Genomic DNA, 24,617 nt, shown 5'->3' with positions numbered 1-24,617 from the left:
GTAACATTGGATTTGATATCTTATCGACGTCGTTTAAAATTTTGCAAAAATAATGCAGTTCTAACTTTGATTCAACAAGAGGTACAATAAAAAGTATTTCACAAAGTGATTCGACAAATACAATATATTCAAGATGTATACAAAATAGTTATGCTTAAATCTAAGTGTTAAAGCCTAATGAAACACAATTGCAGCGACGAATTCTTAGTCTTTTTTGGCAATCAAGCCCTGCTTTTTGAGTTGGCGCAGTGCGCACTTGGCCGCGGTGCACTTGGCAATGCGATAGTTGCGCCCGATGCCCCGGAAGGTGCCCTTGCAGAAGACATCCACGGTGACGCGCACCCGCCGCCCATCCGCCAGCTTCTCGGGCTTGCCGAACTTGGCCGTCTCCGGCTCCAGCTCGAGGAGCTCCCTTATGGGCGACTTTGGCACTGAGTTGCTAAACTGCTCGATCTCCGGGCTCATCATGTTGCTGTAGACATGCCACACCACGTCCAGCGACATGTTGGAGTCCAGGAAAATGGCGCCGGCGATCGACTCGAAGACGTCGCCCAAAGCCTTGGGCACTTCCACGTCCTCCGCATCGTCGCACTCCTCCTCGGACAGCAAATAATACTAAAACAGAAGAAACCAATTAGCAGTTGCCGTTGGCAATTGTATGGTATGGTATCACTCACCTCCTCGCTGATGCTGTGACCATTCTCCTGCTGGATTCGCACAAAACGATCGATCACATCATTAAGTCCCGGCGAGAGGTGTCGGAAGAACTTGTGGAAGCCATGCCGAACGGCTAGGGAGGCGAAAATGGTGTTGTTCACCAGCGCTGACCTCAAGTCAGTTAGAGCGCCTGGCGAATGCTGGCGGGGATCTTCGTACAGGTGCCGTGTAATGAGGTAATCCAGCACAGCATCGCCCAGGAACTCCAAACGCTGGTAGCAGTCCGTCAGTCGATTGGGTGTGTAACTGGCATGTGTCATGGCTTGCAGGAGGTAGGAACGATCCCGGAACTGGTAGCCCAGGCTCTCCTCGAACTCCTCGAAGCCGCTCAATAGCTGGTCCAGTTCCTCCGTGGCATTGGGAGCATAGTGCAGCAGGGGAGTGCGTGGCGTGGGCCATGCGCCATAAACGGTGACCATTTTGTCGGCATTTGGTCTCGTGCTTCCGGGTATTCGCTCCTCCACATTTGCCGCCTCCAGTTGCCTTGTGAAGGGCAGCACCCGCACCCCCAGCCAGGCCATAAAGAGTAGTGCTCCACGCGGTCCGCACTCGATGAGATAGGCTCCGATCAGCGCCTCCACGCAATCGGCTATGGACTTGTCCGGAATGCTGTGCTGCGAGACCAGGTTGTATGGGATAAAGCAGCTGAAGTCATTGCAGCTATCATTTGAGTCGTCCAGTTGACCACTCTGGGCAGCTCCGTTCTGAGCTCCATTCTGCTCCAGACCCAGGGCCTCGGCTTTTTCGCGGACCATCTCACAGATCTGGACGCTGCTCAAGTTCTTGATGTCCAGCAGATCGGCCAGCTTCCAGTGGTGCGTTGGGATCTTTGCCTCGATGAGCGCCTTCTCCAGCTCCTTGGGCACGTAGTAGCAGGGTGGCAGCCAGTTGTCGTGGGGCTCGAATTTGGTGGCTATCATGTACTCGCCCAGCCTCTTTCGCCGCCCCAAGCGATACAGATTGAGATTGGCCACCTGCTTGGAGCGCAGATGGCTGAGCTTACCCTCGTGCACGTTCTCGTAGGTGATGTACAGGTAGGTGGTAATGGCATACTTGAGAAAGGAGTCACCAATGGTCTCCAGGCGCTCCAGATTAATGCCATCGTTGGCATTGGACATGGTAAGGGCCTGCAGGATGATGCTGGGACTGGGTCCTGGATGGCCCACTAGATTCGGTTGCAGGTCGAAGCTAAAGCCCGATGGCAGTATCGACGGCGATATGTCCTTCTTGGGAGTTGCAGGCTGGATTTCCTGCCGTTCAAACCGCAGCTTCAGCTGTTTTTTATCCAAATTTAGCCGATGATGATCATTGTAGTTGTCAAAACTATCTCCGCAGCCCAAGACGCTGTAGGTCTCCTGCTCATTTCGGGCCACCCAATCCGCATTCAGCTCCACCAAATCCGAGAGCAGCAGCTCCCGCTTGTCACCCAGCATTTCGACCAACAGCTCCTCCTCCACGTATGGCAACAGCTGCTTCAGCAGCTTAATCATCGAATCCTTTGCGTCCTTAGTTTCGGCGACACTGTTTCGTTTCAGAACCAATTCCTGGTCGTGGGACACCAGCATGCCGCAGCTTTCGATCTCCGTCTGTAGCTTAGCTATCGATTGTTCGTATCGGCCAGTTGGAGGTGCCTCCATGTCCCCCTCCTCCTTTTCCTTCTCCTCCTGCTCGAAATTGAATCCAATAAGCAGGTTCTTTGTCTGCTGGTACTGCCGCTCGTTGGCATTCGTGGCCTGAATGATTGATAGTTGCTTCTGGCGCTTCTCCACTTCCTGGGCGGTTTCAATGGTCTCCGCCTCATTCTTGGAGGTGAAAGCAATGCGCCCGGCATCGATGTCATCCGCCACATCGTCGTCGTCCGAGCTGTAGTTGTGGTGCATGTAATTGAGCGGCCCGCCGTTGTCGTCATCGTCGTAGCTGGAGCCCAGCGAGTTGTCCGAGTCATAGTAGTTGAAGGAGGGCTTTGCCGGACCCTTTCCTTTGCCCTTGCCACACGGCTGAGTGCTTTGATTGTGTTTTGGGGGCTTGAAGCCACCCTCCCCATTGCTGACGTCCCAAAAAGTGGGCGATCCATAGCGGGTCTGTTGATCACCTGCAAGATACATTTTGTGTTTAGTATTCTCCCTGGTTCTAGATGCTTAAACAACTTACAAAACTTTACGTTGGCAGGCAGAACTGGCAGGCGAAAGGCCTCATCCTCGTCCTCGTCTTCCTGGTTGAAGCTAGCTAAGTCGTCGGCCATATCGTTGGACCAAGTGCCTATCTCAATAAAGTCATCCGCCTCTTGCAGCTTTTGTTCGCCCTCTATGATGAGTTCGATGGCACTTTTCTCCACTTTATCGGCTTTTGGATCCTCATCTATTTGGGTCTCCCTTGCCGTCTCCTTCTGATCCTCAACTGAATCTTTGCCATTGACCAAAGCCTCCTTAACCGAATCTTTTTGCTTAGACTCGCGCGACTTCTTAAGCACCTCGGATAGACTCCAGCCAAAGTCCAGCATGGGCCACTCGAACTGCTCCTCCTCGATTTGCTGCCTGCCCAGCCCTAGATCCGCAGAGACCTGCTTGCGAATGTCGTCGGCCAGGAGCAGGCCGTTGATGCGGTACAGAATGCAGGGCAGGCACACAGCAGTGCGCCACAGGGAGGCGGGGAACGGATGCACGGTGCACAGCTCCGGCACTAGGATCTGCTTCTGCTCGAGATTCTCGCGCTTGGCCCGCTTCGTCTCCTCCGAACTGGTGGGCAGGGCCACGCCCTTGCGGTTCACGTACCGCGGTGTGAGGAAATTCAGCCGAGCACTGGTGTGATCCACGTCCAGCAGCGGTTGCGAGGCATTCTGTATGGTCAGGCCATACTTGACGAGGTAGTAGTGCTTGAACGTGCGGTAGTTGTCGCCGGGAAAGCAGCTGAGTGGCGAAAGGTGTGGACAGATTTCGGCCACATAGAAGTATTGCGGTTGATCCTGGTTGCGGTACCATGGCATAACGACGGCATCTTGGAAGCGCTGCGCGTCGAACGCCTGCGCCTGTCGCTCCTCATCGGACACCGCCCGTGGCATCGTGTTGCCATTGGCTTGGATGAGCTCTAGGAACTGCCAGTCGATGTGTTTGCCGCCCGCTGGCGTCTTCACCGTGGGCACAATGAACACACAGTTCTCCGTGGAGTCAGGATCGAAGAGCATGAGGAACTTCTGCAGTCGCAGCACATTGGTGAACGTGTAGTTCAGGAAGCCGTTGATGCAGACAATCTGCTCGCTGGTCAGGACCACGCGATCCTTGGCCAACTCGAGGGAGACCTTCACCTCACCGGAGCGTGTGAATATCGAGAAGGCGCTCAGCTTGGGTATGCGTTTGGTGGTGAGTATGCCGAAACCCTGCTGGGCATCCTCCGGCGGATATATCTTCCGGCCTCGCGTGTTCTGCTCCTCGGGAATGGGACACTGCAGCGTCAGCTGGATAAAGTACAGATAGCAGGGTGCCCCGGCCACCGGGCGGCAGTCGCAGAACTCAGAGGCAATGCGTTTGTAGTAGTACTGTCGCCGCTTTGTCGTTCCCGGCCGAGGCTCATCGCTTAGCTGCACAATCTGCTCATCCTCTGGCTCCAGATCGAAGCACTCCCAGTCCGGCTCCAGGGCGCGAAATCCCTCCTTGCCGATGGGCTGTAGCTGGTCGTCCAGCTCACCGATCTTGTGCAGCTCAACACAGGCCTGCAAGGCGGCCAGACGACGAGCCAAAGTCTGCGTGGGCATCGGGAGACCCTACAAAAAATGGGTTATAAGTGAAAACTGGAGCATTGGAGATGTTCCACCCACTTACCACAATGTCGTGCTTCAATGGCGAGTTGATGGGCAGCCGGAGTGTGTACTGAAACAGGGTCACTCCCGCTCTCTCGCTGCGGGTGCAACGCCACAGGGCCGTAAGCTTGGTGAAGGTGTCGCTGGGCAGGCGAGCGCAGTACTTGTTGACCAGCGCTATGGCTGTGCCCAGATCCACGGAGGCGCCGGTCAGGAGCTTCGGCTTGGGTCGATAGGCGGCCAGGCAGGCACCGAATCGTTCGGCCTCGCTTTGCTCCTGCTCCGGCGGCTCGGTGTTGGCGCACTTGGACAGCAGCATCTGTTCGATCTCGCGATACTGTGCCATTTGGTGCACCAGGTCCTTCGTGGTGCTGGCCAAACGATCAACTGTTTTGGCTTCGGGACACGATTCTATGGCATCCTCTGGCTCGGCGGGCGGGAGGGCCAGCTCGCACTGGAAGCGTCTGGACTTGCGTTCCGTACTGCTCTCACTCGGACTGGTGTTGCTCATGCTGACGGCCTCGTCGCTGGAGTTGCTGACTTCCAGCAGAGCAGCGCCCGGCGACTCGTCCTGAATCTCCTGCAGCTTAATGTCGCACGCCGTGGGCGGTTGCTTGCTGAATACCTCGGGATTGAGGATCTTCACCGTTCCCCGTGCCGTTCCGAATGTGTAGGGATCAGAGCCATATGAACTTGGCATCGCCGAGTCATCCGAGTCGCTGTCCGCCTCCACAGCATCGCCCGTTCCCGACGCCCCGCAAATGAAGCGATGACTGCGATCACTCAGCTCCACTGCACTCGCAGAGGGGCTTTCGTAGCTGGGTGCCACCAGGATGACATGGTAGGCGGGAGCTGCTCGGGCTCGTCCCTTGCACTGGACGTAACTGCGATATGTGGTGGGCGGATCCCAGCGCACCACCAGATTGCACTTGGGCACATCGATGCCCTCCTCCAGCACCGAAGTGCCTATCAGCACATTGCAGTCGTGCATGCGGAATCGCTTGAGCACCTCCTCCTGCCGTCGGTGCTCCAGCTCGGCCTCCTTGGGCTCCGTGGTGGGATCGGCCACCCGGTCCGTGGTGTACTGGCAGCGTAGGAACTTGAGATCCGGGTCTCGCCTGCTGATCTCGGCCAGCAGCTCGAAGAGCACACGTGCCGTGTGGTTTTGGTTGCAGTAGATCAGTGCACAGAGCGTGTCGCTGCCGTCATGCTGGTCCCGGTGGTGGCGTCTCGTGTACACTCGCCTGCGGGTTCGCGGTTGTGCCGTGCTGGAGCCACCGCCTGGCTTAGCCTTTGCCTGGTGCGGAGCAGGAGCAGAAGCAGGAGCAAAGCGAGCAGCGCTCTTGGACGGCTGCTTCTCTTCGGACGTGTGCAGGATCTGCTCGAGATTGGCCACCAGGGCCCGAGTTTCCGTCGGCTGCTGCTCCAGTTGGTCCACCAGCCGGCACTTGCTTTCCAGCGCGTGCGATAGCCGGTTAAAGTCTGCCTGATCCACCTGATGGCGCATCCTGCGCAATCCGTCCGCCTGGGTGTGCACATCTTCGGGCTTAAAGCAACGCAGGGTCTGCAGCAGACGTCGCACCTTCGGGCTGGAATAGCGTTCGATTGACTGGCGCGTATCGCCTCCAGTTCCCTGGTGGCGCTGGAACGCTTGGTCGCAGAGCGAGTGCAGTTGGATGAGGGCCGTGCTCACTAGGCAGTAGAGCAAGTAGTGGCGCTCGTGCGGCGTCTTCACCTTCAGCTTCTCATTGCTCTGGTAGAAGTGGTGGGCAGCCCGCTGGGTGCACCAAGGACCCATCTCGTGCAGCACGGCCAGCAGCGAGTTGATGACGTTCAGCGGGTCCACCTTGGGATCTGGTATGTCTGGAAGTGGTTTACGGACGAATTAGTTGGTGACTTGGGGCACTTTTTCGCAGAGAACTCACCCTTTAGCTCCTCCATAAACTGATCAGTGCCGTAGATCTCGTAAGGATCGTAGCGGTGGTCCATGAGGAAGGACTTGTGGGTGTTTAGGACATCGGCCAGCACCAGGGACAGCTCGTCCATCTCGAAGGGAGCGCACTGTACGATGTACTCGTGCGGGCGGGAACAGTAACGCAACACGGTGACAATGTCGCTGGCCGTCTCGATCCGGCAGAGCATGTTCCGCTCCAGGGTGGCCAGCATGGAGCTCAGCTGCTGCAGCTCACAGCCGGCACTGTGCAGCGGACCAGCCAGTCCCAGGATACGCGGTCTGATCGCCGGAGCGGCCGGCAGTATGTGCTTTTCGAAGAGCGGCATTATCCTCTGGTAAACCCCACTGTCGTGGCAATCCTCCAGCACAATCAGCTCCACACTGCTCAGCAGCAAGTCGCGAACCTCGAGTAGATGGAGTAATCCCTCCGGCCGTAAGATAGACACGTGGTAGTCTGTCCAGCAGTGGTTGAAGGGAATCTGCATGTCCGGCTGCTCCTGCCACACCCGCAGATCGGTCAGGTGGGTGAGCATAGTGTAGATGGAGCAGGGCTCCTTGCTTTCGCCAACCTCGCAGCTGAGGTAAACGCTGACCCGGCCATGTCGACGTCCGCGCCGCGAGAGCTCCTGGAGCAGCTTGAGGGCGATGAATTCCTTGGAGCTCCGGTGGCCCAGGCAGATTATCGTGTTCCGCTCGTAGGCGGCGGCCAGCAGTTCCACCTGGAAGTCGCGGGGCGTGAACACGGTGGTGTGCAGGTTGTTGTCGCACCAGTGGAACGCCATCGTGGCCAGGGGAATCACAAAACTCGTTCCTCGAGATGATTTCTGCCAAAGAATAAAATTCCAAAGCCGGCTAGCTGCATGCTAGTGTGACCGTTGGTTGGTCTAACGAAAAATACCACTGGCACATCTTAAGTCCTTGGTCACACAGATTTGTTGCTTGAATGAAGTTGCGCCCTGTCTTGTTTTTTTCTTTTTAATAAATAAATTGCAAATTCTGGTACCAACTACGATCCTACAGCACAATACTCAGGTTTGCAATGCGACGTTCAAAGGCTCCTTCAATGCGCCTGGCGGCCAAGCGAAAAATCGAAGATCCGGAGCAACCCCCAGAGGAACTAGAAGCACCTTGCTCCTGGCCCAGTAATACTCCACCCATGGAATGGGGCTCCTCCAGCGGCACCGAAAGCTTTGGACCCCGAGAACTGAAGGCTGGCGAGAATCCCCTCCGGGAAAGCCGCATCTTCCATGTGCTCTGGCGCAATCAGACCACCAAGAAGCACAAGACCTGGACTGGCAACGGCACCCTGGTGGTCACCGGATCGAAAGTAGCCCTAAAGGATGACACGGGCAAAGTTGTGGACAGCATGACATGCTTTAAGCAGCGGGATTTCAAGGAGAATGATCTTCTGGAAGTCGGTAGCAAGGATGTGGAAGTGCAGGAGGAGATCAAAACCTTGGAGGAATGTGTAACCCAGCGAGAACTGGAGATTGCCAGCTGGTGCAAGAAAGTAGATGCCCTAAATGGTTTGGATTCGCCAGTTCATGTGGCCAGTGCTCCCTACAGATCTCATGTGCTTAAGAGACCACACGAAGAAATCTCACTGAAAGCCCAGAATCCTGCGCCTTCGGGATTCACCCAGAGCGGTATAGAATCTTCACATCACTTCGAATCGCAGATGTTTAAGAAGAAAAACAGCGAAGAAACCCCTTCGGGACCCACCCAAGTGGAATACCTATGCCTGCTAGCTCCAGCAGAACTACAGGACAACATTTTGCACTTTCTGGCTGAGTACATCAAAAATTCCAAAATGGTAAGACATATTTAGGTCAAGTAACAAGGCTTACTCCATTGAGGACATCCTTTGTTCTACAACTTTTAAAATATCGTTTTATTTTTAAAATTTTAGAAGTACAGATCCTTGAACATAATTTCTATAGCGCTTTCTCTAAACTACTTTTTTATGCTCGGCGGAATAAGAACAAAAAAAAAAACACAAGTGGGTAAACATAATAAATAAAATAAAAGTATAACTCCGCCCTTAGTATTCAGAATGGTCATTTATCTGTTTCCATTTAAAAGATTGTGTATTATTTTTTTGTAGTGAACTTTATAGAATAAAATAAATCATAATTTTGACTTTACAATTTGATGTGTTGTAGGAACCTCCTATCATCAAGCAAATGGTTGAAGTGGTCTGCGATCATCCAGTGCTACTTAAAACCCTCGTCAAGCAAATTGACTTTAAGGACATAATGGAATTGCTGGAGCCCAAATTGCCGCCCTGGCTGGAAATGGATATCTACGACTCCGCCAAGTTCGAGTTTGTCCATCGAATGCTGGACCATTTAGTGGTGGAGCAAGGCGAGAAATGTTGTATTTTGGCGAACAGACAGGATTGCTTGAAACTGGCTATGGGCTACTGCCAAAGCTATGATTTAAATCATGTGCAGCTGGATAGTCCCCAAAAAGTAGCTATATTCAACTCTGATGAGGAAGGTTCACCAATGGTTGCCTTGGTGTTGACCAGTGACTTACCGGAGATCAGCTCACTTCGCTGCAAAAACCTCATAGTTTATAATCACAATGCCAGAGAGGAAGCCAATAATCTGTTGTCCACTGCGGAAACCGACACCAAAATATACACAGCGATCACATCTGGAGGTTGTCCGGAGGAGCGGCAGTTCTACCGAAGACTTGGTTTACACAAAGACGTTGATTCTCTAGTGGACATTCAAAATTACAGCAGAGCTCAAATACCAAGCACTAGATATGTGAGTATTTCCATTTGATAGCGTATTTCAAAAGCATTAATTTTGGTATTGTATCTCAGGAGCTGGCAACCTGGACCAAGATTGAGCCACCTTATAGCACTGATTTTCTAAAAGTAGGTTTTTGTAGTACTTTTTCTAGTGATTAGAATATTATTCGATTTATGTTTTACAGGAAGCCAATATCTCTGATAGTCTGGAAAACATTCAACTTGTTTATTCAAAGAATATAAATGTACAGCTTGAGCAGTAACATAAAAAAATATGATTTAATCGATATCAAATCGAATTTTTAACTTAAAAACGGATCAGGAAGAGATCTTGAACTTCAGGATTAAATATATAAAGGTGATATATAAATTAATGGATTTATGTCCTGTTTGGTTTCACAAATTTTGTTAAATTCTTGTGGAAAAATTATGGGAGATTTAAAATTTCCTGCAGTTTGTCAAAGCGAACGGAATAGTTATTGTCTTCCTTGCTGTAAATGATCTCGCTGCAGCTCACGGTGGAGCCCACTGCCAAAAACTGCTCGAGACGTTTGATCTGCTCATCGGTGAGCTCGCCAGGCCAACCTTAAATAGGGAATTAAGTCGATTATTTTAGTTAGTACATAGTAGACTATGCTATTTACCAATTAAATCCAGCTCCGTGGTCATTATAGGGAAAGTAAACTGCGGCGGATACGGGCGTATGTCGCTGACATGGGTCGGCACAATGTTTCCGTAATCGATAAACAAAATGCTGGGATATCCATCACCCACCGTTTCCAAGAAAAGACCACGGCACCATTTCCCCTCGTATTTAGCGATACAAATCGTATTTTTCCTAAATGAAGAAAGTTTTAAGTTGGTGCAAAAAAAAATGTTGGTAGCCTTACTGTGGAGCGTAGGATTGGCACTTTGCAATCTTTTCGCCATAATCCTGCAGGTCCCGCTGCATTTTGGTGATCTCGTAAGCCAGATCTCTGGGCGTGCAGTAAATTAAGCCGCACTTCATTAACGTGTTGTCCATCACAACCAAATCAATGTTCTTGCCAGTGGGCAAACGAATGTGTGAAAGCCACTAGTACAGAAAAGGTTAATTACGAATGTAAGCCACATAACTGGTTAACTTCGTTTTGGACTTACTTCCTCCTGGTAACCCAATTCCGATAAGCCCGGCTCCACAGGTGTCAATATGGTTTTAAAAATACGGTTCAAGCTGATATTTAAATCGATCTGGGTCATCACCACGATTTGCAAGCCCTTGCTAAAGTCGTACTCGCGCTTGGAGTATTTGATATCAAATATCAATTCCTGGTCAAGTTTGTACATAATTTCCCGTATGTTGGGACCCAGAAAGCGCCTGCGCACTCCGCGCAGTTGCACCGCCACGGGATAACAAGGCAATGCAGCCAGATAGGGACTACAGTCGTAGAGATTTTCCAGCTGCGTGATTTCAACGCTGCCAAAATCAATGCAGACCACATAGATTTCTTTGGGATCATCAACATTGAGCACCATGGCTCGCGAGATTTTGGTCTCAAACTCGTAGAGCACGATCTGTCCACAGACTGGCTTGTTGAGGAGTTTGGACGCGGTTTTGCCTTTCATCATCACCTCCTTGAGAACGGAGTAATAGGCGATGTCCACCTGAATGTCAGCCGAGCGGACATAGACCACATTTGTCTGCTCGAAAGCGGTGATCCTGACCTTGGACCCGGACGGCGGCAGTCCGGGCTTTGGAAACTTACGGCCCACCTTTGCGTCAAGTTCGAGCAGCTCTCCCTTGCCGCACGCCTCTTTGTGCTTGTCGGCCACATCCGCGAAACAGGATGCATTGCAGAAGGGCATCTTGCACAGCTTACAGAAAGTATCTGTCCAGTTTTGGCACACCACGCATTTGCTTACTCCTTGTTCCAGCAGGTTTTCGGGTTTGATCTTCTCACCGGCATTAATCGTTGAACTAAAGAATAATTTAAATAGACATTATAATTCGCGAAGGAAGAGGATGTAAACATATTTATACTTACACTGGAACAGTTCTTCCGGATCGAAAGTGCATAATGACCTGGGGAATCTTCGTTTCGTCCTTCACTCTATAGACACCGTGGCGCTCCAGGGCGAACTCGTACTTGACATTGAGATAGCGTTGATTTGGATCGTTTCTGGCCAAAAGCGATCCCTTGGCTGTATAGTCCTCTTTGGTGACCAGCGGAGGGCGCCTAGAAAATCGAGTAGTATATGGGTAAGGCTAGCTTAGCGAGCTGAAGACTAGTAAGCTACCTGAATTCGGGGTGTTTGTTCCTGGCGGATGAGACTGCAATATTACGGGCATGCAGATCGACAGGAGTACGCTCAGTTAGCGAAAAAGCCGGACTTGGTTTTGGCATTGGCTCATTCGATTTCAGAGACTCGGGTACAGTGCTTTCGTGCTCCGTCTGATGGCGACCAGTGATGCACCTGATCAGGTTTGGGAATCGCTCCACTCGCAGTCGCGCAGTCTCTAGGGATCTGCAAAAAGTTAATCTTTATATGTAAGTATTTCTGAATGTGCGTAGACATGTTTGAACCTACCCAATGTTGGGGAAATAGACAAAGTAGACACGCGAAACCCTGCGGTATTCCATGTCGTGAATGAGATCACGTCCAAAGAAGTTGATAAGCATCATTTCCGTCAAAAAGGGACTGCTCTTGGGAACCACCAGATACGGATATTTAGCCTGCCTGGCGGCGCGTTTCTCCTTTTCATCTTTGAGCGGAGCAGGTGCTTCCTCGATCAGATTTTGTCCCGATTCGTTGGTGTATGTATTCTGCGCCTCGTCGTAGAAATCTTTGGCCATGGGATTGAAACCAGACCAGTCCTCCTCTGAAGTCTCCATTGAAGCTTTACTTCTGAATTAACTTGTGAATTTACCTGGATTCGAATTTCACTTCCTAGCGCGTGGAATTGAAAGAGTGTGACCGTTGCTCAGTTTGCCAAATATCTTTCCTTTATAACTGTAAAAGTGAGATATACCCAAAGTGAACGGCCGTCTACGTAGTGACGATGAGCACCGGAAAGCTTGATCAAGGAGACTACTACATAATAACGACAATAAATGTTCCCGACCATAAATTTTCCCGAACATATATGTTTCCTATAAAATTTGCTTATTGCCTACGATAGACAGATTGTTCCCGACCATATATGTATGTATGGCGTGATGATAGCGTTATGTTAAGAATCGTTCGGATTCCGACATATTATAAAATGAATAGCTCACAGTTTGAGCCTCACACAAAATTCTTTAGAATTATTTAATACGTTCCCGAATTCTGCAAAAAAGGATGGCATATCTACAAGGGAGCCACAATTTTATGACCCAAGAATACAACAAGTTATTTGTTACATGAAGTTATTAAATATTATTATTATATTAAATTATCTCGCATTGTTTGGATGATGGAAATGTACTGCTGTACTATTTCTTACCATCTTAATCATCAACAAAATATTTAAAAGATTCTTTGACAAACATAATAATAGTCTATAGTACAGTATAACAACTTATATAATTATTTTCAAAAATACATGCAGAATTAAGCTGTGCAATTAATCAGTCTAGGTATATTCAAAAGTCTTCGTGGGTTAACAAGTGACGTTGAAGAGTTGATTTTAGGACAAAAGTCTTTGAGCAGTGGGTACAGTTAAATGGTCGTTCGCCCCTGTGGGTTCGCAAATGTACATGAAGACTTGAACTCTGTGTATATGTTTTTAGGCATTCGTTACACTTAAAAGGTCGTTCTGCAGTGTGCGTTACCAAGTGTTTTTGAAGGCTTGAGTTCTGGGCAAAAATCGCCAAACAGTGGGTACACTTGTATGGCCGGTCCCCTGTGTGGGTTCGTAAATGGGACTGAAGAGATCCTTTAGCTTTAAAAGTTTTTGTGCAGTGGGTGCACTTGAAAGGTCGGTCTCCTGTGTGGGTACGCAGGTGCACCTGAAGATGCGAGTTTAACATAAAAGTGTTTGAGCAGTGAGTGCACTTGAAGGGTCTTTCTCCTTTGTGGGCTCGCAGGTGGGCCTGAAGATGGGAATTCGTTGTAAAACTCTTTGAGCAGAGCGTACACCCAAACGGACGGTATCCTGCGTGTATCCGCAAGTGCAGCTTGAGTTGAAATTTATTTTTAAAAGTCTTCGGGCAGTCGGTACATTTGAAGGGACGTGCTCTTGTATGGACTTGCAAGTGTATCAGAAGAAGTGAATTATAGGCAAACTCCTTTGGGCACTGGGAACACTTGAATGGGGGTTCTGCTCGGTGAGTACATAGGTGATCCTGAAGATGTGAATTTGTTGTAAAAGTCTTCGAGCATGAAGTACACTTGAAAGGTCGTTCTCCTGTATGGGTTTTCAAGTGAATCTGAAACTGTGAATTGTATCTAAAGGCCTTCGAGCAAAAAGTGCACTTGAACGGAAGGTTTGGGACCACATGCTCACCATCATCCGTTTCAGATTCAGTATCAGTGTCAGGTTCATAGTCTGTTTCATCGACAGAATCATCATTTTCCCGCCTTTTATCAGGTTCTTCGTCTTTATCATCATCTTCTGCTTCTTCATCATCTTCTGCTTCTTCATCATCTTCTTTTTCTTCAACACCATCATAATCATCATCTTCCTCCATCTCCTCTGTATTTAAATCGCAGTCAAACTGATCCCTGACGCAATCTGAAAATGGATGGCATTCCTCATCAAAATCGTATTCTTCAAGTGGTTCATTCGTCACTCGGAATTGGTCTTCAGCTGCTTCTTTCATTTCATCTAAATCTTTATTTACTTTATCATTGACTTGGGAAATGTCGTTGTAATGTACTTCACAAATGTTTAATACATTCCAACCTTCTCCCCTAAATGAGTCCTCTTTCAGTGATTCCTTCCTTAACTTGCAAAGGAATTGAAAGCTCCTCTCGTAAGTTCGCTTGATGTCGAATGCCATTAGCACATCCTGTAGGCATGACGGGCAAATTGTTTTGGGAAATTTATCCTCTTCCCTAACTTTATACCCAGTGCACTCAGAAATCATTGTTGCAATGGAAATGCCATGGGTCCCTTCGAAAATATTTAACATGTTTTTAGGAGTTCCCAGGCAAGCACGGCATTTCGCTGGATCCATCGCTCTGAAATTAAACAATGTAAATAATGTGCTGTGTAAATGAAATTCAATTTCCTACGGCCGTGTCTAAGTATTTATGTGGCAAGGTAGAAATGTTCTCAAAATGCTTTGTTTTTTAAATTCTATTTTTATTAGATATGGAAGTCCCTTTCGATAGTCATAGTGAAAGCCTTGCTGCGGAGCGTTCCCAAAAAATCGACTGCAGTGCGAACGGTTCATTTTGGTATATTTAAACAATCGACAAACGGCCACACTCGCTGAAGAAAAACCCAAGCCAGTTGAAAAAATTGTAAACAATCTTTAAAAACCCCAAAAAAAGATGGTTAAAAACGAACCCAACTTCGTGGTAGAGCGCATCATGGACAAGCGCATCACCAGCGACGGTAAGGTGGAGTACTTCATCAAATGGCGCGGCTACACGTCGGCGGACAATACCTGGGAGCCCGAGGAGAACTGCGAATGTCCAAATCTAATCCAGAAATTCGAGGAGTCCCGGGCCAAGTCCAAAAAGCGTGGCGAAAAGAAGCCCAAGTGCGAAGAGATCCAGAAGATGCGTGGCTACGAGCGCGGCCTGGAGCTGGCGGAGATTGTGGGCGCCACAGATGTCACGGGGGACATCAAGTATCTGGTGCGCTGGCAGTTCTGCGACGAGTTCGACCTGGTGCCCAGCAGTCAGTTGTCTGAGAAGGATCCGCAGATGCTGATAGCTTACTACCAGAAAATGGCTCCGTACACCCGCCACATTGCGCGCCGAATGAAGGGCGTGCCGGAGGAGCTGCGATCGGTGGCCTCGCGCACCAGCTATCCGCACATCAGCAGTGCTCCCGTTGAGGTTCATCCGGAGGTGGATCAGGCTGCGGATCTGGTGGGGCATCATCTCGCTAGCATGCCCCAGGTTGACCAGGTGCCCCAGCATCCCATGGATCTGGCCGATGACCCCGACGACCTGGCCGGCGTTTCCTATTCGATTCCGGTGGCCGGCGTTGGTGACATTGGCATCGATGTGCCCATGGCTGAGGATCAATAAGAACGTCAGCAGATTCAATCCACTCAATGTTTAATCTTAGTCCTTAAGTTAACCCGTATGTAAAGCTATCTGAAACCGATGGGCTCGTCCAGATTAATGCGACCTAACTGTCCACTCCGAAAGAAGTGGATAAACTTTCGCGCGGCCGCCAATAAATTTGTCATCACTTCCACCCGTCCGTCGTACTGTTTAACCTTGTGGAAGAGCTCCTCCCGGTGGGCGTACTCCGCCAGCACGGCGCTGATATTGTCATTGGGTCCGGAGCTCAGTTTCAGCTTCTCCACATAGTCGTATCTGCGGTGAGTGTTCAGCCAGTAGAGCAGGTAGTCGGCTATCAGGTCCTCACCTACAATGTGATCGGGAAGGCAGCCCACCAATGCCAACTTCATCCCCATTTCATCGTCTTTAACGGAGGGCTGAAGGATTCCAGGTGTGTCGATCATGTAGACAGGAGGATTCTCCTGGATTTTTATGCGCTCCCCCACGGCTCTAGTGATTCCCGCCTCTGCACCGACACGGGCGGCGCTTTTCCTTTTCAGGTGCACATTCCTCAGGACGTTGATCACGGAACTCTTGCCCACATTTGGCACTCCGATGATCATGAGGTTGTGCTCCGCCGCCTGCGTGCGATTGAAGCGACTACTCTCGCCCACGAGGCGGGTGGCCAAGGGCAGGATGTCCAGCACGCCGTGGTTTCTCTGATCCTTGCAGTTGGTAAACAAGATGTGCCGCAGTTCGGGCTGCTGCCTCCTCAGCTGTTGAATCACACTCTTCTGCAGATTTGCTCCCAGGAGATCGACTTTGTTCAGGACCAGAATGTGCGGTTTAACGCCACTTCCTAAAGGAAACATTCAGATTAAGTTGTCATACTGGGTTGTAGATTCACTCACCTGTTATGGTGTCAAAGAACTGTGAATTCCTGCCCGCCAGTGGGATTCGTGCATCATGGATTTCAACTATGCAGTCCACAGTTCGCAGTTTTTGTTGGATTTGACGCATGCCCTTGGTCATGTGACCGGGGAACCAGTTTATCCGCTGTTTCGCCGGCAGCTGGAAGGCTTTGCGAAAGGGATTTAGCTGAGCTGCCATGATGCCGAATCAATGCAATGCTATCAAATCCGAAAACAAAAAACAGCTGTTGGTCTGTGACGTAACAATTGACCATAGCAGTGAAGGGGTCACATTGGCTGAGGCAACTTTCAAATTCAATATTGAATACTTTTAAACATAATATATTAATCTTGACAGGTTTTGGAAATATTAATACGTCTTGAAATGAAGGTGATATCTATTAAAGACCCCAATAATAGTAATTTGTTTCAAGTACAGCCAAAAGTGAATCCCAATCGCTTGGGTGTGGTAACACTGGCTGGTTTAAACTGAAATTTAAAATTGTTTTAAGGTCTTATAAATAGTAAAAAATATTATAAATCCACAAAGGTCCAGTTTTACATCGTCGTTTAAGTTTTGACGTTAAGTCAAATTGCTCTTTCGGAAACATTATCATTAACGAGAATGTGAGCAGTTTACCAAGATTGATTTTGTATCTTAAAAATGCAAACACGAATTTTTAGAGAATCATTCGAGCTGGAATACTATTGTTCAACTTAAACCCTATTTAAAGACGTCTTATCTCAACCTATCCTAACTACAGTTCATCTTTTTTATTTGCAATATGGATAAGGTTGTCCTCCGGCCGAACCTCGTATTTCAGTAGCTTCACATAGCTTTTAAGCAGCTTCCGCCAGTAGCACTTAATATCCTTCATGCGTAGGTGGTGCCAGATGAAGTCGTATCCTCGCTGGGCTATTTCCTGGGCCAATGCATCGTTTCTCTTAAAGAAAGTCAGGATATCCTCATATTCCTGCTGGCTGGGATAGCTCTTCAGCGGCACATAATGCACCCAGGGCTTCAGTTGATCGTAAAAGAACTCCTTCCACTCGTCGCCCACATGGAAGACCAGAGATTTGCAGAGGAACAAGTGCTTCAGTCGAAAACTGGCGGCCACTCCGCGGAAATTAAACAAGTATTTGTACTTGCAGTGGTCCTCAAAGGAAACCTCATCAGCGGCCGGTGCATCTAGAGTGTCCTTTGGAGACTTCCAGCCCTGGTTCTTGGTGTATTGGGCCTCCACCAGCTCGGGATTGCGGCGGGAGAGCAGAATTAGAGAATCCCGCTCGTCGGAGGTGCGTGAGCCGCGAAAAAAGCCCAGTTCCCGCTTCTGTGACCATGGAATAGCCGCCGCCCGCTTCTCCAGCTTGTCCCGCATCTGATCCCAGCGCCCGATGCCACGGGGATGCAGTTTGGTGGCCGGTCCACCGGCCCAGAACGTCCACGCTGGATACATGATGTCCCGGTACTCCTTTGTCTTGGAGAACGAGAACACCGGCCCGCCGACAGTGTTTCCCCAGGCGGTGTTCAGCTGCGGGTAATCCCTGGTGTTTATTATTAGATCCATGTTGGGTAGCGTAGCCACCAGCGGCAGAAGGAAGTGCTCGATGCCCTGGCAACGGGCTGGGAACATGCAGTTGGCATCCCGGTACAATCGATGTTCGTAAACCTTATATTTGGTGCCATATCTCGCCGAACTTTCTATCATTTGCCGGCTGACACCTGTTGACTTGTAGGGTGCCAGATCCCGCTTCAAAACATCCGCGTGGCAGGAGCAATCGGTGTTCTTCGGGTCGCTGCTGCAGGGCTTGTAGTCGGCATTAGCTTTCTCGATCTCCCGACGTATTTTAAAGCTAACTAAATGCAGGAGTAGCAGTTTAAAAAAAGGTAAAATTAATGACGGCAAAAAGTAGCTTACACTCATCCTGGTTTATGTCCTCAGGTGAACTTTGCCCACAAGTTTTTTGCTCGGCACTACATAGTTTTTCATCTTCTGCACCGCTCTTTTGTCCAAGACATGTTAATAATGCGATTAATAAATGATTTAAAAGCATTTCTTTAAAGGTAAACAAATTTGGTGCCTTCGATTGCGGCGTCAGCAATAGGGTTACCAAGTGCTTAGAAAATTATCGATAGGCACAATAACACGTTTATAAACATACATTAATTTCAATAAAAGATTGATATCAATAAATACCTTAAATAAAACCACAAACATTGAACAATTAAACAATTGGCGTTAAGTTTGTGTTTTGTCAAACCGCAATAACTAATAGCGCTCTTCTTTTTACAGAACAAGAAGTGGGATCTTGTGTAAATTTTCTTATTTTAAATTCGAAAACTATTGTTAAATAAACGATGCAAATTGCAAAACTAATATTTACTAATACTTGTTTCTAAGGCCTAGCAACCCTGCCGTCAAAGCAGTGATTAAACTGTTATTTTTTTAGGATGACCGGGCTTTACCATAAGATAGAAGGCCTTCGTAAAACGAACAGCAACTTGCATGGTGAATTGTGCTTTGGTCACCCTAAACGCGTAACTGTTACTCGAGTTTTACTTTTCCACCACGGTGTGGTTACACTGGCCACTATAACCATTATAAGAAAACCAACAAGAAACGTCGAAAGTTTTCTCCGTGTTAAAACCAACCAAATAGCCAAGTTACTAACGAAAACGACGATTTGCGAATCGCAAATTATGCGTGCGGCACTTAGTGCAATCGAAACCACGTGAACCCAATGAACGCGAGTGTTTTAGAACACCTGCAACCGAAACAAAAACAACCACCATTGTACATAATTTACACGAACATTTTTGCAACAACAACAACAAAGGACGCCGCGCTGAAAGAGAGAAGTTGACATAACTGCAAAAGTAAATTGTATTAAACAGTGGTGGGCACAACAATAAAACCCGGATAGTAATTTTGGCAACGAAAAGGAGAAGAAGAAGAAGAAGAAAACTGCACACGCCAATTGGAGTGGGAGTGTCCGATTGCAGAAATGATGTTGTTTTGTTGAGCCAATTGCCAAAAACGCCATACAAATTCAACTGAAAAAGGTAATTTCATCTGTGCTTAATACATATTGTTATTTATTTGCAAGTGTATATGTATTTGTGTGTGTGGGCGTACCGCGAATAACAGTTAATTGAGCACTCATCGATTTTTTAGCCCCTTTATTGTGGATCGTAAAAAATCAACTTAAATTCATTTCAACTCACGATCCGATCGGCAGATAAAGTAGAAAAAGCAACCGGAAAAGTTGCCAGCCGTCGTCATTAAGTTGATTTGCTACCGCCGCTGATGCTGCGATTTAATTTACCCCATTCGCCTGGCATTTGGATTGCTTTCGAGCTCCAGTTTCCCATTCCGTCGCTTTCCGCCTGGCTTTTCGATTTTTAGTTTCCCATCGCCATGGCCGGATTTTCCTCGCCCAAAATCGTATTGCTTTCGTTTTCACATTGAACGGCGTTATAATGGTTTTTTTGTTTTTTGGGTCCGCGACCTAGGGTCGCACCGCACCTTCCCCTCGGGCGCCCGCCGCCCATCAAACCACCTGACTAATTATTGTTGAGTTATTAACTTGATAATTATCGCTAGCCATGAGCGAGGTGCACTACATTAGTTATGCAGAACCGGGAAACTTCCGTGATTGCAAACCATCTAAAATATTTCATAGTCTCGACATCGTCTAAAAAACAACAAAATATTTGATATTATTTTTCAAGAAATGTGTTTTTAAAAATATAATACAAAATGACTTTAAGAACCTTTTCTAAACCGTCTTTTTTAAGCCACTAAATCTTAATGAAAATAATTACTGTTATTCAAATTTAACAAGCAAAAGCAAGCTTAGTTTGAAGATACTTTGATGAATAGAACTAATAACCATTTTCCTCTTTAAGTTTTTAGTCCTTTTTCTTAACTAAAGTGGGACATAATATAATTGTTTCCCTATAATAAAATTAGTCATATCTAAATAAACGGTAGTCGATTACTTTCGAAAAAAATTTGCCTCACCGAAAAACAATTGACTTGACAAAAATTAAAAATATATCCTGATAAAGATAAGATTCGAAGTTGATGGAGGGAAAATGTTAAGTTCTTAGATAAACTCTAAAATTAGAAAAGTTTCAACTAAGAAGAGAGCAAGTTACGGAAGTACAACTGTAGCTGTGTCTTGCAGTGAGTAAGAAATAACTTTGATATCTTTGAGGTCTTTTCGTTAAACTCGTTTGAAACACCATACCGAAAAACTGAAAAAACAAAAACACAAACAGTAATCCGAGCTTGGCGCTGACAAAAGCTTCGCTTTGTTTATGGAAATACATATCGTCGTAATCAAGCTTTCGGCTCTGAAATCACACGTAAATCTCTGCGCATTCAAACGTATCGATGCGTTTGGGAACGCTGACTATCTGGGAGTACGCTTTTCCAATCAATGGTTCTTGGGAGAAAAACTACGACTCATTTGCATATCAATGGCGTGGTTCTAATGACTCGATCGATTTACATTTTGGGTAGCCTTTTTCGTTTGTGTAATGCCGGAAGTTGTTATAAATTCTTGAATTGATTACGTTTAGATAATGGTCTAAGACTTGTTTACAAACGAACGTCTGCCAGTTGGTCTGCTACCGTTGGTTAGTGGCCAACTTTAACAGCTGCCATTAGCCGCAGTCACGCAGTCTGGCCCATACATCAATTATGTATTCCTTTGGGCAGGCAAATGACTCGACCCCCGCCCAAAACCACCCATTTTTACACCCACTCCACCCCAGGAGCTGCATGCCTAACCCAACCAAATGATTCATCAAAACTTGGCGTAGGCAGTTTATGCAGATTCTTTACCTTTATGTCAGCCAAGTGGCTGTAACACATTTTCATGATGGTCTGCTCTCGCTCCCAATTTCTCCCTCTCAATTTTTCAGTTATTTCCTGGCTGTCACTGAGCCTGCGCATTGGAAAACCGCTTTTCCAGAGCGGTAACTCTTATGTTGAGAAGTGTGTTGAATTTACAATTGTCAGGGTTGGGCTAACAACCTATATCTTTTTAAAATGCGGTATTTTGAAACCATTTGAAGTTCAAATAATCTTAAAATTGTAAAATTTAGGCGGTTCTTAATCTTAAACTATTTTAATTACTGGAATCCCTTTTAAATACTGTGTACTAAACTAATTTCTTTTTATATATTTTTTAAAAAAAGTTTTCCCTTTAAAGTTATTTGTATAAGCCTTTCGTTATTCCTGTTCATTTCCTTTTTTCAAACCAAAGAAGCATGCGCTGAATATGACAAACTGATTTTAAAAGCTTTACCAATTTGTTTTGCTTTGTACTTAATTTTAATACGATTTCTAGAGATAATACCCTTACATTTTTCACCTCAGAGACAAGTTACGCTTAGGAAATTTCCTCGTCTTGTTAACTCAATTGTGCACACTTTCTTCCGGTGATGATTGAAAGTTGGCTGCCAAGAAAAATGTATCCATATCGCCGCGCATTGCATGTCCAGCTGTGTCAGACTCGATGGGGTTCTTTGATGTTTTGAAACAGGCGGTCCGTAGATAATTAAGTACGAGCATATTGCGTGCCTGCTGAGTGACCGCTAGTAGATCATTAGCTCATCAGTTGGCGATTGTTAGCTAATGGCTGATACTGCAACTATGCAGTTGCAATGTAAGCTATCTGTTTGTGTCATTAACCTCGGAACGGGTTTCCTTGCTTGCGTCTGGCGGTGGGTCTAATCTGCATAGAATGCGGATCGTCTTGGAAATGTCAACCCCCCCATCAAAACCAGTTCCCCAACTGCCAGTGGGCCAAGCACCATTGGTAATTCGCTGTCTTTGGGGCGCATGCGTGACCGATCGATAGTTGGCTTTGTTTTCCTTCGGTTGTTTACTTTTTGGGTTATTGATCGGCCAGCGCACGATTCGATTTTCCGTCCGCTTATCAGCACGCACACAACGGAACCGCTAATACGGCGGATATAGTCATGGGCTGTGTGTCATGCAGCCGTCGGCTATCAGCACGAGCACAGTGCTCCAGTTTTCCGACGCAGCTCCAGGGCACTCTCCTGCGACTATTGCTGAATATCGCTCTCCGAGATGCCCGGCGGACTTGGTTGTTCTCAATACCCTAACAGTGGGTAACGTGAATGTTTTTGTGTCTTTTAGAAACATGTTTCGCTTTTAGTTTGGGTGTATTTATTGCCTTTAGTTACAAGAAAAGCTACAAATTACTTATATTCGCCATAGAGCAATTTCTCAACACACATTTTTTGTTAAAAAGTGTGTTTTAAAAATATTTTAAAATCCAAGAGGGTTAAACAATTTAAACTCACGTTGAAATCCCTAGATCTGCATGTGAACTAAGCAAAAGAAAAAAACCGTTGAGATTATAAGCTCAAAAGATTTCAGAGGCACCTCAATTTGTAAAATTTAAGTTTAACTTCATAATAACTCGCATATATGTTTAATAAATTAAATAAAATTGAATTTTAATTCGAAAATATCGGTACATCTTTTGTCATTCTTTTATATTTTTGGACATATTAGTAATTTTGGGACTAGACATTTTTAATTCACTTCAAAAATGTTTCGATTATTTTTATACAAACATGTTTAATAAACATTGTTTATACTTATGTATATATATATATGGGCCATTTTTTTAATTGCCTTAAATTTTGTGACATTTTCCGCTCTTTACTTTAATAATACGATTTGATCATGTAGTCCAAACCAGCAAAAGCGTTAATAGTATTTTTGCCAATTAACGTAATTGGGATTATTAATTATATTATTAAAAATTGTTTCGGACATTCGTGTTTTATTATCTTTTAGGAAATTAACTCCATATTCAGTAATTTATTCAGAAAGAAATGAATTTTTTTTTGGGTTTGGGTGGTTAATTTTTTGCCTATGCTGGTAGCCATATGCGACTGGAAGAGTTTGCCCACTGTGTGTAAAAGGCCTGGGGTAACTACCTCTGCCTCTGCCTCAGCCGCTGCCACCGCCTTATGCTGCGCGGGCAGCGCCAGCATAACGGGCGGAGTGAGATGAGAGCGTTGCGAGCCGAGCGCCCAAATGAGTTACAAAGCAGCGCCACACATCGACGGTCGACGTTCGCTCGCCTTTGCCTGCTCACTTTGCTCGCTGGCTGAGTGATTCGGTTGTGGTTCGGTCGAAAATCGCCTTATCGTGTGTATCCCCCTGCGGAATTGAAATTGGAAGTGTATATGTCCACATGTCTTTATTAAAGTGCCTAAAATCGTGAAAGATAAAAACATAAAGACGGTTAAGCCACTGTTTTGCTTTCTTTTCACGCGACTTATTACCAAATCGATAAGTCCTGAGCAAAAGGCAAGGGTTCTCAGTTTCGCGGGAAACTCACCACACCCACTAAATCCAAAATCTCGTATCTCTCCGGGCTGTATTTTCCATTTCCAGCAGTGCGTAGTGTGCATTTCACAATAATTTTCATTTGAGAATTGATTTCCATGTGGCTATTTTGTTTAACTGAATCACTAGTCGCCAAGTGTTCCGCTTTGTGTTTTTGTGCATATGAAATTATCAATTGTTTACCGCTTTATCGCTTAAACAAGGCCTTTGTAAAGTATATATAATGGATACAGTCACTTTGTTTACTTCTGCACTGGATTTTCCTGCTTGGATCAACTCAAATTAATGTTTAGCAAAGGTAAATGGTTTTATTCATTAACAAATATTTCTGCCAAGGCAGCCACAAGTTTGCATTTGTTTTGGAAAATCGATTTTTTAGAGAGAGAGGACGCTGCACTCTTTCCGCCTCTCAGCTGTTTGTGAGGGAGAAGTGGGAGGTGGGCGATGGGCGATGGGCGATGGGTGGTGCTGTTCCAGCCCCTTTTCCTTGACACGCTACCTTTACTCGCAGATACTTTTCTTTTGCGTGCTGTGTGCAATTGATTCCGCTCCCCAATGGATCGCCACTGAGTCACTGGCTCACACTCTCCAAGATGTAGTTTTTTGGTGGCTGATGTCCAAAAGGCCTTGCTGGAACCACATCGGCCAGCTGGCGGAAGAGGGTTGTTCCATGCGGTCGACGCGATATGAATATTGGCCACCCCTTGGTCCTGTGCCGGAACACTTTCTGCAAGGCAACAAATTTGGCCCTTATTTATTGGTTTCGAATCCCTTGGAACACCCCCCAAAGTCTTGTTAATTAAACACGTATGCAGTATTTATGGAGTTTCAGTACTAATCAGATGGTTTGCCACACTGAGAAAAGATATCAAACTTGATAGATATAAAAGTATCTTAAATTTCAGAATTTTGGAAGTAACGTATTATTCAA

General features: G+C 46.9%; 8 protein-coding genes across 12 annotated transcripts in view; 3 read left to right on the top strand and 5 right to left on the bottom strand.

Annotated features, from left to right (window-relative positions):
- Positions 1-94: 94 nt before the first annotated feature.
- Positions 95-7,378, bottom strand: LOC128252023 (endoribonuclease Dcr-1). Its single transcript, XM_052979385.1, has 5 exons — positions 6,436-7,378; positions 4,533-6,373; positions 2,869-4,474; positions 678-2,809; positions 95-615 (listed from the first exon to the last, which is right to left on the bottom strand). Exons 1-5 carry the CDS (start codon positions 7,244-7,246, stop codon positions 205-207), a joined length of 6,801 nt encoding a protein of 2,266 aa, XP_052835345.1. The 5' UTR covers positions 7,247-7,378; the 3' UTR covers positions 95-204.
- A 19-nt stretch (positions 7,379-7,397) lies between these two features.
- On the top strand, positions 7,398-9,628 carry LOC128252041 (uncharacterized). The gene is made up of 4 exons (XM_052979430.1): positions 7,398-8,277; positions 8,627-9,238; positions 9,298-9,351; positions 9,411-9,628. The coding sequence occupies exons 1-4, from the start codon at positions 7,504-7,506 to the stop codon at positions 9,486-9,488; spliced, it is 1,518 nt and encodes a 505-aa protein (XP_052835390.1). The 5' UTR covers positions 7,398-7,503; the 3' UTR covers positions 9,489-9,628.
- On the bottom strand, positions 9,548-12,198 carry LOC128252037 (protein vreteno). The gene is made up of 7 exons (XM_052979419.1): positions 11,794-12,198; positions 11,503-11,730; positions 11,250-11,441; positions 10,366-11,182; positions 10,116-10,300; positions 9,870-10,063; positions 9,548-9,810 (listed from the first exon to the last, which is right to left on the bottom strand). The coding sequence occupies exons 1-7, from the start codon at positions 12,096-12,098 to the stop codon at positions 9,653-9,655; spliced, it is 2,079 nt and encodes a 692-aa protein (XP_052835379.1). The 5' UTR covers positions 12,099-12,198; the 3' UTR covers positions 9,548-9,652.
- A 466-nt stretch (positions 12,199-12,664) lies between these two features.
- On the bottom strand, positions 12,665-14,512 carry LOC128252040 (zinc finger protein 239-like). 5 transcript variants are annotated; one of them, XM_052979428.1, is made up of 4 exons: positions 14,425-14,510; positions 14,031-14,370; positions 13,694-13,921; positions 12,666-13,622 (listed from the first exon to the last, which is right to left on the bottom strand). In XM_052979428.1, the coding sequence occupies exons 3-4, from the start codon at positions 13,865-13,867 to the stop codon at positions 12,831-12,833; spliced, it is 966 nt and encodes a 321-aa protein (XP_052835388.1). In that variant the 5' UTR covers positions 13,868-13,921; positions 14,031-14,370; positions 14,425-14,510; the 3' UTR covers positions 12,666-12,830. The 5 variants fall into 5 exon arrangements, with proteins under 5 accessions (XP_052835386.1, XP_052835385.1, XP_052835388.1 ...); XM_052979426.1 differs by having other exon boundaries at positions 12,665-13,921; XM_052979427.1 differs by having other exon boundaries at positions 13,694-14,370.
- A 76-nt stretch (positions 14,513-14,588) lies between these two features.
- LOC128252055 (chromobox protein homolog 3) lies at positions 14,589-15,565 on the top strand. The gene has a single exon (XM_052979447.1). The coding sequence runs from the start codon at positions 14,686-14,688 to the stop codon at positions 15,391-15,393; it is 708 nt and encodes a 235-aa protein (XP_052835407.1). The 5' UTR covers positions 14,589-14,685; the 3' UTR covers positions 15,394-15,565.
- Positions 15,407-16,606, bottom strand: LOC128252049 (mitochondrial ribosome-associated GTPase 1). Its single transcript, XM_052979438.1, has 2 exons — positions 16,284-16,606; positions 15,407-16,231 (listed from the first exon to the last, which is right to left on the bottom strand). Exons 1-2 carry the CDS (start codon positions 16,480-16,482, stop codon positions 15,459-15,461), a joined length of 972 nt encoding a protein of 323 aa, XP_052835398.1. The 5' UTR covers positions 16,483-16,606; the 3' UTR covers positions 15,407-15,458.
- Positions 16,607-16,960: 354 nt separating this feature from the next.
- On the bottom strand, positions 16,961-18,414 carry LOC128252044 (O-glucosyltransferase rumi). The gene is made up of 2 exons (XM_052979432.1): positions 18,203-18,414; positions 16,961-18,141 (listed from the first exon to the last, which is right to left on the bottom strand). Exons 1-2 carry the CDS (start codon positions 18,336-18,338, stop codon positions 17,042-17,044), a joined length of 1,236 nt encoding a protein of 411 aa, XP_052835392.1. The 5' UTR covers positions 18,339-18,414; the 3' UTR covers positions 16,961-17,041.
- A 5,439-nt stretch (positions 18,415-23,853) lies between these two features.
- LOC128266782 (uncharacterized) overlaps positions 23,854-24,617 on the top strand; it is a 42,397-nt gene continuing 41,633 nt past the window's right edge. Inside the window, exon 1 of the mRNA XM_053003566.1 lies at positions 23,854-23,984. Coding sequence (XP_052859526.1) covers positions 23,972-23,984 — 13 coding nt within the window. The 5' untranslated portion in view covers positions 23,854-23,971. The remainder of the gene's footprint in view (positions 23,985-24,617) is intronic.

Source organism: Drosophila gunungcola, chromosome 3R, assembly GCF_025200985.1.
Source record: "Drosophila gunungcola strain Sukarami chromosome 3R, Dgunungcola_SK_2, whole genome shotgun sequence".
In the NCBI taxonomy this organism is placed as follows: Eukaryota; Metazoa; Arthropoda; class Insecta; order Diptera; family Drosophilidae; genus Drosophila; species Drosophila gunungcola.
This window is presented reverse-complemented; position numbering and strand designations above follow the sequence as displayed.

Bases quoted from the DNA above. Each gene is read 5' to 3' on its own strand.
- LOC128252023 (XM_052979385.1), bottom strand. From the start codon at position 7,246: ATGGCGTTCCACTGGTGCGACAACAACCTGCACACCACCGTGTTCACG. The intron at 4,475-4,532 runs GTAAGTGGGTGG...CATTTTTTGTAG, and splicing joins CATTGAAGCACGACATTGTG to GGTCTCCCGATGCCCACGCA. The intron at 616-677 runs GTGAGTGATACC...CTTCTGTTTTAG, and splicing joins GTCACAGCATCAGCGAGGAG to TATTATTTGCTGTCCGAGGA.
- LOC128252041 (XM_052979430.1), top strand. From the start codon at position 7,504: ATGCGACGTTCAAAGGCTCCTTCAATGCGCCTGGCGGCCAAGCGAAAA. The intron at 9,239-9,297 runs GTGAGTATTTCC...ATTGTATCTCAG, and splicing joins AAATACCAAGCACTAGATAT to GAGCTGGCAACCTGGACCAA. The intron at 9,352-9,410 runs GTAGGTTTTTGT...TATGTTTTACAG, and splicing joins ATAGCACTGATTTTCTAAAA to GAAGCCAATATCTCTGATAG.
- LOC128252037 (XM_052979419.1), bottom strand. From the start codon at position 12,098: ATGGAGACTTCAGAGGAGGACTGGTCTGGTTTCAATCCCATGGCCAAA. The intron at 11,442-11,502 runs GTAGCTTACTAG...TCGATTTTCTAG, and splicing joins AACAAACACCCCGAATTCAG to GCGCCCTCCGCTGGTCACCA. The intron at 9,811-9,869 runs GTAAATAGCATA...TCCCTATTTAAG, and splicing joins CACGGAGCTGGATTTAATTG to GTTGGCCTGGCGAGCTCACC.
- LOC128252040 (XM_052979425.1), bottom strand. From the start codon at position 14,366: ATGGATCCAGCGAAATGCCGTGCTTGCCTGGGAACTCCTAAAAACATG.
- LOC128252055 (XM_052979447.1), top strand. From the start codon at position 14,686: ATGGTTAAAAACGAACCCAACTTCGTGGTAGAGCGCATCATGGACAAG.
- LOC128252049 (XM_052979438.1), bottom strand. From the start codon at position 16,482: ATGGCAGCTCAGCTAAATCCCTTTCGCAAAGCCTTCCAGCTGCCGGCG. The intron at 16,232-16,283 runs GTGAGTGAATCT...TGTTTCCTTTAG, and splicing joins GTTCTTTGACACCATAACAG to GAAGTGGCGTTAAACCGCAC.
- LOC128252044 (XM_052979432.1), bottom strand. From the start codon at position 18,338: ATGCTTTTAAATCATTTATTAATCGCATTATTAACATGTCTTGGACAA. The intron at 18,142-18,202 runs GTAAGCTACTTT...TCCTGCATTTAG, and splicing joins GGACATAAACCAGGATGAGT to TTAGCTTTAAAATACGTCGG.